This window comes from Ailuropoda melanoleuca, chromosome 6, assembly GCF_002007445.2.
Source record: "Ailuropoda melanoleuca isolate Jingjing chromosome 6, ASM200744v2, whole genome shotgun sequence".
Classification (NCBI taxonomy): domain Eukaryota; kingdom Metazoa; phylum Chordata; class Mammalia; order Carnivora; family Ursidae; genus Ailuropoda; species Ailuropoda melanoleuca.
Window position 1 is genome coordinate 44,838,788 of NC_048223.1, and position 13,498 is coordinate 44,852,285.

The following is a 13,498-nucleotide window of genomic DNA, read 5'->3' on the forward strand; positions in this document are numbered from 1 at the left end:
ATATCAAGGTTGGGGGACTCTCACTAAGATAGGCTTAGCAGGCCACCTGGGCAGGGACAAGACTGGGTAAGACCCAGGCTTAGTGGAGAGGCAGCTTGAAGGAGCATCACAAGCTTGATCAGTCCTTGTCACTAGGTCCAGCTCTTCTGTGAGTGGCAGGAAAGGGAACCAAGGGACACCATGGAGAGGGCAGGGCTGCCCTCAGTGGCCTCAGAGGTCAAGATCCAACACCCAGTGCACCAGTTCCAATGCTATCCCAGGCAGGAACAGGAATCCTTCTGCTGCCCTATGCAGATTGCTAAATAAACTGGAATTCAAGTTTGCACAAACACTTAGAGGGAAGTCAGAGCAACAACCACAGCATGGATTAGAAAAGGAAACCGACCACACCACAGAAATGTCAAGGTTCATCTCTTCCTTGCCAGGGCGGAAGCCCAGAGAGCCCTCAGAGCACCCAGCTGCACAAGCCACCCGCCTGTGTCTCTGGATGGCCTCTTCCAGCCCCCGTCCTCTTGGCTGAGGTGCTGCAGACACCAGAGCTGCTCTGGTCAGTGTGCTGTTGTGAAATTAAATAGTAACTTGTAATGTAAAGCAAAGGGGACTGTCTACATGGTGGACCCTGGGCAAAAGCTTCCAAAAGATTCTCTTACGCAAATGCAAAACAGATATTGGCCACTGTACTCTCTCTTGCCTCTTTCTACAGGGACTGCGAACAGGCTTACATGTGAGTATCACAGTTTCATAATGACATGGCATCAATCCCTATCAGAGCCCTAAATGCTTTACAGAGTTTTAAGTGCAAGTTCTAGAAGCTCAGATGCTCAGAAGCTCAATTCTTGGTCAACTTGACATGACCACTTGCTACTTTAGGCAAGGTTTATGCACTTGGCCACTTACTTATTATAGCATTATTGAATATTCACTTCTTATTTATTTATTACAGAGAACATCTGTCACTCTCTCACTTAGTTTCTTTCTCTACCAGTTCAGATCATGGGATCAAAAGCCACATGAGCAGCCATGTGGAAACAGGGTTTTTCTTTTCATCTGGCAGAATGGAAACATGCTTGCCTCCTGGACACATGTGCTCTTTCCTCCATGGTGCATGGGTGCTAGAAGCCCCGTGCCTCAGCCTTGAGTTCATTATTTCTCTCTATGACTCTGCTAGCTTATCCTTGAAGCTGGAGGCTACAGAGGAGGGCATGGGCTGCTCCATCATTTTAAACCAGGCTGAAGCATCGCCAGCCTGCTCATCTCCGAGGGCTCTGACCCCAGACACTACTGTTAACAAAGAAGCCCACCTCTCCGAATTTGTTACATTTGCCCAAGGTCGTTCCAACAGCTGGGGCCGATGGGCAGCCTTCCACTTCTTGTCTGCTATACTCCAGGTTGCTCTGGGAGCTTCTGTAGGCACTCTCTGTTAGGGTTAGAGATGTGGCACATGCCAGAGTCCTAACAGAGAATTACAAATAGGCAGTACAGCAGACAAGCAGCAGCAGTGTCAGTCACAACCCTCCACCATGCTCACTTCTGCCATCACTCTCTGGCTATCTGGGTGCCCTGCACTTCCTTCCCCAGGACAAAAGGTAAGAGGATTATTTACATTTCAGCCTACCCTCTGTGCGACAGACCCTTCCAATACTGCAGTTCCAGCTGTCCCACAAGGGCTGGGAAACCACAGTGAGAGCCAATACCCACCCTCAGGAGATAGCCACTCCTGCTCCGAAGTACTGGCCAGGGGGTACCTGGGTGACTCAGCTGGTTAAGCCTCTGCCTTTGGCTCCGTTATGATCTCAGGGTCCTGGGATCAAGCCCCCAGTTGGCTCTCTGCAGGGTGGGGAGTCTGCTTCTCCCTCAGTGTTCTCTCTCTCTCAAATAAACAAATGAATAAATAATAAAATCTTTCTAAAAAATTAAAAAAAAAAAAAAGTACCAGGCCAGGGGCAGCCCTCTCTTGCCCTGCTCTGTGTATTTCCTCCTTTCTGTATATCTAAGAAAGCCTTTGCCCACTCCCTTCTGTGGCCATATTGGAGCACGGATTTACACAGACCTGAGCAGGGGGCTCTGATAGCCCACCCAGCAGTACCCAGCTACCATGTCTTCTCAGTGCCTCTCCCTGGTCTCAGCAGACCTCTTGTCCTGTAGGTTTTGGCTGAAATGCCTCTCTTCTCCAGGAGGTCTCCCTGACCATGTTCAGAAGCACCTTTCTCTGTCAAACCCCTGTATTTCACTTCCAACAGAGGACCTATCACTCCCTGATGGTAATTACTGATCACTGCTCCCCACCCTCCACATACACCCTAAACCTGGGCTGTGAAATATCACAGCCACCAGCAACACTTGGCCATGGGGTGTTTGAAAAAGGATTCCAAGTACTTAGAACACATACAAAAGACGTAAAAATATCTCATTAAACAATTGCTTGTGTATGTCGAAATAATATTTTGGATATATGGGTTAAAAAAAATGTTCAACTTACTCTCTCGCCTATGACTTTTTACTTTTAATGTACTCGAAAATGCAAAGTCACACATCGTTCACATTTCATCTCTACTGGGCAGTTGCCCTGTGACAAGTCCAAGGCTCACTAGCCCATGCTTCATGTACAGCCAGAGACCTGGTGGCCAGGGAGAAGTCCCTGAAAGGTTTGTTCCTTGAATAAATAAATGACTTGTGAAAAAGAGAACCTGATGACCTTTTCCCAAATAAAGGTTAATTCATTTATGTTTTGCGAAAGAGGTCCCCAGAACAGAGTTTTCCTTAGCTTCTGAAACCGACCCCCTGCTCTGGCCATTCCTGGACTTAGACCCCAAGCTCAACCTTCAGGAAGCCCAGAGCTCTACTTTCCCTTTCACAGGAGGCAGGGCTGGGGTTTACAAGCACCGCGGGCCCTGGGAGGAGTGACAGCTTCTGCAAGACCACAGTGAGCTAGACTTGGGAACCCTCCACCAGCGCCTGAGCAGGACTGGTGAGGAGGAGCCAGATTCCGTGAAAGGTCAGGGCATTTGCCAGGTGGACTTTGGTGCAGGGGAGAAGCCCCAGGGGCGAGCGTATCCGGGGAGGGGCAAGGACAGCACCCCGCGGAGGGGCGGGACCCAGTTGGAGGAGAGACTCCCGAGAAGAGGGGCGGAGCTTGGGGGAGGGGAAAAGGGCCTGACCTGGGGAAATAGGGCCATTGAGAGGAGGGATGGGGGCCCCGACTCAGGATAGAGGGCTGGGACTGGGAGGGAGGAACTGCGTTGGGGGAGTACGCGGAGGGGAGGGAGCACCCGGGAGGAAGGGTAGGACTCCCGCGGGGAGCTTCCACGTACTGGGGAGGGGCAGGCAGGGGCGGAAGAGGCGGAGCCGGGGTGGGCTGGGCGGCCCGAGGGCGGGGCTGTGGGAATAAAAGCGCGACGGCTCCAGCTGGGTGCTGCTCACAGTCGCCATAATACTCTTGGGTGTGTGTCTCCGACCTCTGAGCACATCATGGCCGGGCACCTACGCACCCCGCTGCTCCTGCTGGCCGCCCTGGCCCTGACCCTGGCCCTGGCCGTGGCCGTGAGTCCCGGAACAAGCAGGAGAAATGGCAAGTCTTCGTTGGTGGGCGGTGCGTTGGACGCCGATGTCAACGAGGAGGGCGTGCAGCAGGCGCTCAACTTCGCCCTCAGCGAGTACAACAAGGCGAGCAATGACGCGTACCACAGCCGCGCAATACGAGTGGTGCGCGCCCGCAAGCAGGTGCGTCCCCCCGGGTTGTGTCACAGCCGGGCTATGGGGGCGGGGCGGCCTTGATCTCGGGGTGTAGCTGCCTGACGTCGCCAGCCCGGCCCCTACCGGTCAGCCCAGCATCTTGGAGGGATGAGTCTCCAGCCCCAAGAGGTTGGGTGGGGACTGCAGACGCTCCCTTCTCTGCGGGCGGTGTCCCTGGTCGCTCTGGTCGTCCACAGCCTGCCCTATGCCTGCCTGTCACCTGGAGTGCCTGGGACCCAGCGGGCACACTGGGTTACCCGCAGGGTCTTCATTTGTATTTTCAAATGCTAGCCTGGCCAGAGGCTGCGGTGTGGAGGTCAGGGCCCCATCCAGTTCCCTTACCTCCCTGCCCCAGCCTCACCTGTCAGCTAAATGACCATTGACGAGGGAAAAACAGACCCCACACCCGACTGCCTTCCTGGCTCTGCCATTAAATGATTTTTTTAAGCACTTTTGTAACTTTTAATTTCAGACTTATAGAGCAGTAGCAAAAATAGTGCATAAATCCTTACAGATTCTACACCTAGATTCCTTATATGTTAAAGTTTTGCCATTTTGCTTTCCACTGGGCACATACGTGTGTGTTTGGGGATATATGCATTTGTTTTCCTGAGTCTTTTGAGAGTTAACCCCTCAGTGTGTATTTCCTAGAAACAAGGGTGTTTTGTGATATACCCACAATAACACTTTGGAAATCAGAACCAACACTGAGAGTTATCTAATCTACAGCCCTTATTCAATTATCACTGATTGTCCCACTGCTGTCCTTTATAGCCCAGGACTGCAAGGCCATGTGCTGCAGCCACTGTCCTGCAGCCTCCTTTACTCTGGAGCAGCCCCTCCATCTATGAACTTGACATTTCTGAAGGATCCAGACAGTCCTGGTGCACACTGGGGCTCAGTTTGGGATTTCCCCATGTTTCCTCGAGATGATTGGGGTCATGCAAAAGAGGTCCATTCTCCTCCAAGTCTCCTCTCAAAAGTTGCCACTGAACTATCCCAGGCTCAATACTCTCATCCTGCAATGGAGTTGGGGGCCCACACCAAACATCCTCCCTGAGGTGGGGCCCTGGCTGCTCTCTGAGCACCCAGAGGCTGTAGGCAAACACAGAATGGGGCAAACACAGAATGGGTCGATGTGCTGGCCTGTGGTATTCACTGCATCTCAGAGCAGAGGGTCTAGCATATGAATTCAAACCTGTCCAGACATGCTGGTGGAAAGGCCGCCTGTCCTGGAGTTCTGGTCAGATAAGGAGCATAATCACCTGAGTCCAGAAGGCGGCTTGGAGGGAGTGTCAGGAAAGGCCACTGGGCTTTTTGCTTGTCCTCTAAGGGTGGCTAGGATTTAGGGCAGCTGACCTGGAGCCAGTTGGAGAGCAGAACAGCTTCACAGCAACAAAAACCTATAATGCATGCCAGCATTTAGGGCTCATCCGCCTTCTTGTGAAACTTCAGAAGGTGGGCCCAGAAGAGACCATTTCTCCCCCTGCAGCAGTGGCTGGCACTGTGTCCTGTGGACACACATATATGCTCCCTGCTCACTGCGTTGCCCCCAGCCTGCTCCTCTCCAGTGTGACACTGGCTTGACATCACAGCTTGTTGTGAAAGTGACAGCAGAGGCATCATGGTAGCTGCTTGTGGTTCCACCAGGTAAGATGTAAAGCCTGGTCCCAGGGTCCTCATCCCCAGTTTCTCCAAGTTCTAAGGATGCCCTGTGTGAGGACAAGGTATGCTTCTATCCTGTAATCTCAAATGTAAAAGACAGGTGTGTGACCCACTTCAGAAATATCCCATCAAAAATTACACTTAATGATGCCTGGGTGGCTCAGTCAGGTTAAGCGTCTGCCTTTGGCTCAGGTCATGATTCCAGGGTCCTGAGCTCCAGCCCCGCATCCAGCTCCCTGTGAGGCAGGGAGCCTGCTTCCCCCCGCCCTCTCTGTCTGCCTGCAGCTCCCCCTGCTTGTGCGCTCACTCGCTCTTTCAAATAAATAAATCATCTTAAAAAAAAATCATACTTAAAATAGGCATTCCAGGGGCAGTGTTTTATTGGCTTAAAGTGTGTGTTTGCGTGTGTGCGTGCGCACATGTACATGAGCAAGAGAGAAGCCTCTCATTTTCTGTGAAATGAGGGAATAAATAAACCTTTATTTTACTGCAAAAATGTGAAGATTATGGGATTGACCCTATTAATTGGAATTTAGCTTAAGTGTTCCCATCACGTGACTGTCTTCCTGAACCAGACCCACTCTGTTTGCTGCAGCACAGACCCCTCACTGTGTCCTCAGACCCTGCCCTGGCTCCTGGCGCTGGAGAAGTTTATTAGCCAACACCGTGCTGGCTCCCCAGAGTGCACCTTCCTTCCTAAACCCAGTTAACAGGATTTTGGTCCGTGGCTTCCATCTTCTGTCTTCCTGCTTCTCCTCCTGCCAGGCTGCCTGAGACCTTCCGGAGCCTGTCTGTGAACAAGTCAGGAGGGTCTGGGCACAGCTGCTGGACCAGCCCTCAGGAGGTGGCTTTGGTTTTCTGGGGTACCTGCTTTGGCAAAGCGAATGCTGCTATGAGGGCCCAATAGAAAGAAGGTACCTGTGTGTGTGAACTTGGCGGGTGTTGTAAACAAATCCTGTTCTTGACATGTGCAGGTCGTGGCTGGGATGAACTACTTCTTGGAGGTGGAGATCGGACGAACCACATGTACCAAGTCCCAGCCCAACTTGGACAGCTGTCCCTTTCATGACCAGCCACGACTGATGAGGGTATGTGCCTGTGGGATGCATGATGTGTAAGGGGTGGGGGTGTGCATGTGTCAGAGTGCATGTGGGGTAAAGACGTATGTGTGTGCACTTGACTAGTTTGAGTTTATAAGTGGGTTTTAGCTGGTGAATTGGGGCACCATGTGCTGTGTGAGTTGTTGCCTGTGGGATAAGGAGCAGCTGTGTGGTGTTTGCTGGTGAGAGAGATGACCCCTTAATCCCAGCCTCAGTCACCTGAACAGATTAGAGGGAATTAGAGGCTTGTAAGCAGCCAAAATCCCCTGGTCCTACCCTGCTCACCAAATACTAGTCTCTCTCATCGGGGAGGCCTCTGGGTGGGGGGCACATTCCCTGTGTCTTTGGGTGTTTCTCAAACTCTGATCCCAGCCCCTTGATCCTTCCCACTGCACCTGTCTTAGTGCTGGCCCAGTGGAAGTGCAGGGGACTTGGGGACAGCACCCTGTCCCCAGTGGCTCTGTGATCTTGCACAGTCTGCTCCTTAAAGGGATGTGCAGTGGGGATGAGCTTGTGGAATCCTGCTGCTTGGAGTTAGGGGACAGGATTCCATGTCTTGGACATAAGGGGTGGGTGGGGTGACTGAGAGGTCACCACCAACCCCTGCTTAGTGTACTGGGCTTCAGTAGGGTGGGGGTGGGAGTCCCACCACCACCTTTCTCACCCACACTTCTGACATCTTGAAGCTGGGCACGTTCCTTTTTCACCGTAACCCTAACTATCCCTCTCTCTTCCCTTTCGCAGAAAACGCTCTGCTCTTTCCAGATATATACTGTCCCCTGGCTGGGAAAGACCTCCTTGGTGAAGTCCAGCTGCCAGGATGCATAGAGGACCCTGTGACAGGCTGGGCCACTCTCCCCACTTTCTCCCACCCCCACCCCTTTGTAGAGCTCCTAAGCTATAGAAGGTTGGCTTTGCCCAAGTGATGCCCCCTCAGCATGCTATTCCCACAAGACAAATAGGGAAAGGTTCTGGGGCTTTTTTTGAACAGCTAAGTGACTGTACCTCCTTTCTGTTCATTGCTTTACAAGTGCACCAGTATGTAGTACATATGTTCTGCCCTCTCTTCATCAATAAAAAGTAACATCGGCTACCTCTTGAGTTATTTATTGTCTTGGGAATATATACAGAAGGGTTTGGGCACTGCCTTTAAGAGCTCCTAGTCCCACTGGCTTTAGAGGGCAGGCAAGGAGCAGAGAGCTGACAGGTTCCTGGAGGGGAAGTCAGGGGTGCATGCTGCCACTTTGGGATGGTTGAGTTAGGAACAGGCTGGGAACCCAGGCCTCCAGCTGTGGCGGCTCCTGGTAGTCACACAGGGGAGAGAAGGGGACCTAGGCTGCCGATCCTAAAGACTTTACTGCTATGTTTGAAAAGAAGTCAGATGGTGAGTGGACTGGACAGGAGGGAGGGGTCAGATGGAACCCATAGCCCAGAGCCACCCTAAGCAGGGCTCTGCCAAGTCAGATTTCAGCCATGTGTGCTGAGATCACACTCCTGGGCTGATTCTCCCTGGTCAGGTTCTTCAGAGACTAAAATAAATAATTATTTATGTTTACTTCTTTCCACAAAAGAGTGCGGGCACCTGCAGGTGACAGAGTATATGGGTGTATATATAACTAGTAGAGAAATACCCATTGGAATCAAGGTCAATCCAATCAGAATCAGAAGTGAAATAGGACTGAAAATAACACCTTCAGATTGGTTTCCAAGAAGTGGTTTCTAAAGGGTTTTACGGGTTTGCACCCTGCCTGTTTTCTGGGGTCCCATTTAAAATCAGTCCTTGTGGAGAGCTCCATGTAAGGGATGTAGAGTTGAAACCATAAACAGATTGACATAGAGTGGGCTTGCTTCTTATTCAGAAGACTTTGGAATTAAAAAGGAATGTCACCCTTAGTTCACCATCATTCTGTAGATGAGTGGATACCTCAGAACCCCAGTAGGAGAGATCCAGTCCTAAACAAAAGAGAACTAAACACACACTCTGCCCCCTGTGCTGCCCTTATATTAGCCATTCACTGCAGAGGAATGGACCTCTCACGGGGCTGGTCGTGCTGGGGCCCTGTGCCACATGCAGAGCAGCATGGATGAAGTCTTAAGACTTGCTGGCCTGAACACAGCAGGTGAAATGACAAAGGGAATGCCCCCAGATGGCTCCAAGTCCCAGCACTCCTGGAACGGTGCTGCCCTGGCAAAGGTGGAACCCAGCCCAATGCTGGGAAGGGGTGAGCTGGGGACCCATCTTGCATGCCTCCTCCAGGTGACTAGCTGGGCCCCAACGAGATTGTGTGCCTTGTCTCATCTCATGTTCACCATTATGAAAGAAGATGCACAATTGCTAAGAGAGTCATTCAAAGTAGAGTCCATAGGACACGGAGGAAGTAGGGCCTCTGCTCCACTGTCTTCTATTTCAATTCTCTGAACATTTGTCAGTTGCAACTGGACCACCTGGAACACAGCCTTCCACTCGGACCTAAATAGTGTTACTGTAACACCTGTTTGCCAAATAGCCAATCATGTATGAGACAGCAAGTGTGAACTCTGCCAGCACCAATCATTCTTTCAAAACAAGTTATGAATCCTTGTGGGTTTTGCCTCCATAAACCTAACTCGCAGCTCCAAGTTTGGGGCACACTTTGGATTTCAGTGGCCTCTGTGTCTCCTCAATGACAATCTTTAAGACCCCAAATAAACAGTGGTTGTTTGACAGTCTCTTCCTGATGGACACCATACTTAGTGGAAGGGGTTGGTGTCAGAGAGGCAAATCACTACCCACAGGCCTTGAGAGGTGGAGTATGAGCCCGGGCCTTGTCCCTGCAGCGGTACACAAACTTGGGGATGTGTTGGAGGGGGCTGGCAGAGCAGACAGTACACAGGAGTGTTATCCTGGGGCTAAGTCCTCCCTGCAGGGTCTTTCCTGCCTTGGTGAATAATCTTGGGTTTACACAAACAACCCGCATGCAGGCACCACAACAAAATGCTGATTTCCTGTAAAGCTATCCCTTTGAGGACACACTTCCAATTCTCTTTTCCTTGTGGAAGTAGGGGGTGGAGAGCTGTACATACAGCTTGGCTCATTTGACTCTCCACACCTTCTGCCACCACCAGGCCTTGTGTCCCACAGCCCACACCATAGGGGTTCAGGCTGGCCTCCCTGGGTGCCCCAAGGTAATGGTGGGCCTATGCATGCCATAACACTGAGGCTCTGGGTGAAGTGGTGTGACCAAGAAGACCCTGTGACCTGACGTCATGGAGACCATTGTGTCTAGGAGTGGAATCAGAGCACCTGCAACTTTTATCCACGTGATTTTATTTTTATGTTCATTTATCTTAAATATCAGCATCATTTATGTAAAGTTACGTAGGTAGCTTTAGCATAGTGCTTGGCTCTAAGTAAACACTCACTAGGTCTTTGATATTTTTTCATTGATCAGATTACATATTGTGGCACTTTAAACATGGCCCCCATAATCTTTGACACTCCTTGCATTGAGAGGTAGGGTCTGTAAGCTGCATTTTGACTCTGTGTTGGGGAACATCATCGAAAAGGTGTGCCGGGATTAACCTGTGCGCTGGACCTGTGCACTTGGAGGCTCCTCAACCCCCCCAGCCTGCCCTGGGAATGTGGATTCTGCTGGCCTTTTCTGCTCCCTGATACTGCTCCAAAGACATAGCCTGGAGATAGCGATGTGCTGCTGAGCCCATCTGGATGGTATATGTGACTGACCCCAGTTAGGGCCCCTTTTATAAACTTTTAAGATTTGGCAGATGAGTGAGGTGTCCATTCGACTTGCTGCCACCTAAGAGAAGCCTCTTATGTGAGTTCCCTTTGCTTATGAAAACTGCCATCTATCAACCTGGAGGGACCTGCTTCTTTCTCAGCGTCTCCCTGCCCTGTGAGTACAGGGCAGTCTCGGATAACATCCAGGGAAGCTCCCAGGAGGATTGTGAACCACCACTCTAGGTTACTTTGTGCAGGCCTCAAGTGAAGAGGTCAGAGGAAGTGACCTTGTGACCTCCAAGGCAGGGTCAGAGAAGATCCCGGAGCTTTGGCCAGGATTCCTGGACACTTGTCCTGTGGGACACCAGCATCCCTATAAGGAGCCTGATTCTCAGTACCTTCGTGTTGGAGATGCCCCCTGCAGGTACCTGCTTGCATGCCCCAGCTGAGCTGCTGGCCAAGTGAATGGGCCATCATGGACATCCAGCCCAACTGAGCTCTCAAGGTGACTGCAACCCTGCCTGTCATCTGACTGCAATCACAGGAGAGCCCCCAAGCAAGAATTGCTCACCTGTTTCCTTCCCAAATCCTGGGTCCACAAAACCATGAGCAAGAGAAAATGGTTGTTGTACCACACCTCCCAGTGTTAGGGTAATTTGTCATGCAGCAGTAGTGTCTGGGAAACACCAATGTGTGTGCGTGAGTGTATACACGTGCATGCACGTGTGTGTGTGTACATACATGTTAAATGGGGTGAATCCCAGGCACCAGGAGCCATATGCCCTGGGTGAGAAGAGTGCCGCTGGCTGTGTGACCTGCACGAGCTCCTTACTCTCTCTGAGCCTCGCTTGTTATCAGCAAGGGGAAAGTCGGAGTCCCTTCCTCATGGGATTATGGAAATTAATGTGTTCATACCTGTAAAGCACTTGAACAGTTCAGTTTGTCACATAAATACACATTTTTATTCTAGTCAGAATACGAATAACTTTAAATTTTATTTGGTATAAGAGTTTAACTTCATTTTTCAAATGACATTATTAGCTTTTTTTTTTCCCCTGTGAGGTTTCGAAGAACTGCTTCAAAAGTCCATCATTTGTATAGTGAATTCCTATAACATCTTGTGTCTCTATTTCTGTCTTAAATATAGCTGGGTTTATTTTTCTGTGCCAACTACTCCATTTAAAATATAATGTTTTAATATCTCTTAGGTAAGGACCATTCTCGGAATCTTTTCTAAATTTTATTTTTGAACATGTTGTATTTATTCTCCTTGATGAAATTATTTTTTTTCCAGCTCAAAAAGTAGAATTACTGTGTTTTGAACTAGGACTATATTGACTGTATATTCCTATTAGGGGGAAAAAGACAACATTTAATATTTGAGCTTTTCAGTTTTAGAATGTCATATATTTTACAGTGTATTTATGTTTTTATTATGTCCTCCAGTAGTATAAAGTAATTGTATCTTGGTGGGTCTTGATTTATAGATCCTTAGAGGTCTGGGTTTTTTATGGTCCATCACTGCTAACAGATGCAGAAGGACAGGAGTGAACTTGGACAACGTGACACTTTAGAAGATGCAGTCAAAGGCCAACTCTTTCCCAATCCCGTATATCCAAGCCAGAGGGACAGGCACTGGGAGACAATAGTAGAATTATCCTTTCCTTTTCATTATGCTCTATTGTGCTAACAAATACACGTAAAGCTGAGCAGCATTGCCTCACCTGAGAACCAAAATAATTAGTAGATTTTTTAAACCACCTTATACCTGCTCTCTCACCCTTGGCACTGGGGCTCGCAGTGGGTCCCCTCAGGATCGCAGTACCTGAAGTTTATTGAGCCCAGGGTCAGATACACTCAGGGGTCATTTGGATGTCAGCCAGGGTGTCCAACACCCTGAGACCAGATAAGGTGCATACATAGTCTCAGGTGTGACTGCACATGCAATCACCTGGGAAGCTTTAAAAAATACTGATGCCTGGTGACACTCAGAAATTCTGACTTAATTGATACAGGCTGGGGCCGGGGCACTGGGATTTTGTGATATTACCCAAGGAATCACTGAGCTATATAACCCAATTTCATTTCCTAGCAAAGTATAGTTGCTTCTAGAACACCTGCAAATGGCAGCAGGTAGAGGGTTCTCTCTGAGTCACACCTGCATCTAAGCATGCTTTTGATGCCAAGTATCTCCCCATATGTACAGCCCAGCCCCCTCCTTGATTCCCAGTAAAATAAATAAATGAATAAATAAATAAATAAATAAATAAAACACAAGCAAACAAAACTAAATGAAAATGCCCTTCACACAAAGCATATGTTAGGTCAGTGAATTTTTGGGCAGATTTCAGGCTCTCAGCAGGTTTCTTCTTCTTCTTCTTTTTTTTTTAATGATTTTTTATTATATTATGTTAGTCGCCATACAGTACATCCCCGGTTTCCGATGTCAGCAGGTTTCTTCTACTCCAGCACTGGCATCCCTGATTTGGCAATGCCCTTGGCCTCACTTCCAGAGCTGGTTGTCATTTGCCCTTTACCCCACAGAGTCACTGACCTTATTTGTCTCACTGGTTCCTCTTTCCCTTAGTATTTTCTACTTGCCCACCCGTCCCTTCCCTCCAGATCCCTCAGCAGGTTGAAACCCTACCTCTGTAGGGTATAACAGTTCGGCCCTTTCTAGATTTTCCCACAGCCATGAAAGTGTTCAGAAAATATAGGGCTTCCTGGTGAACAGGATCCAATATTTTGGTGAGGTACTTGTAATCATGAAGAACAACAGTTATTTTTTTTTTACCCAAATCCAGGCCCCTGAGGAATAGACTAAGAAAAATGTCCACCCTTCCCGAATGGCTATTAGCTGATACATGGTGCTGAGGACTGTTTACCCCACAAGCTCTGTGCATTCCTCACTGGTAACACAGTCCATGTGAAGGCAACATCATCAAACAGACCCTGAGGTTAGTGCTGACTCACAAACCAATGGCAGCCTGGCCTTCTTATAATAATGAGAAGGCCATCCAGGTGGTGATGCATCCTCCTTCCCTCTCCCTCCACCAGTTTCCAGGGAAGCTGACGCTGCCCTTTGGACCATGACTTGGAGAATGTGATCTTGGCTAAAGCAGTCCGAGCAGCCAGTCTCCCCCAGGCCTTAGTGACTGTCTTAAAGATGGCATGTGACCCAAGTCTNGTCTCCCCCAGGCCTTAGTGACTGTCTTAAAGATGGCATGTGACCCAAGTCTGGCCACCTGTGGATCATGAGACTTCACGGTGGAATTTTCTTTCA

General features: G+C 49.5%; 1 protein-coding gene across 2 annotated transcripts in view; it reads left to right on the forward strand.

Annotated features, from left to right (window-relative positions):
* The first annotated feature begins 3,389 nt into the window (after window positions 1–3,389).
* The window catches only part of LOC100468639 (cystatin-C), an 11,025-nt gene continuing 916 nt past the window's right edge, over window positions 3,390–13,498 (forward strand). Inside the window, exons 1-3 of one of the 2 annotated variants that reach the window (XM_034662362.1) lie at window positions 3,396–3,720; window positions 6,372–6,485; window positions 7,242–7,590. In XM_034662362.1, the coding sequence (XP_034518253.1) occupies window positions 3,469–3,720; window positions 6,372–6,485; window positions 7,242–7,325 (450 nt within the window). In that variant the 5' untranslated portion in view covers window positions 3,396–3,468 and the 3' untranslated portion in view covers window positions 7,326–7,590. Of the gene's footprint in view, window positions 3,721–6,371; window positions 6,486–7,241; window positions 7,591–13,498 lie in introns of those variants that run through there. The other variant, XM_034662363.1, reaches the window with a different exon arrangement.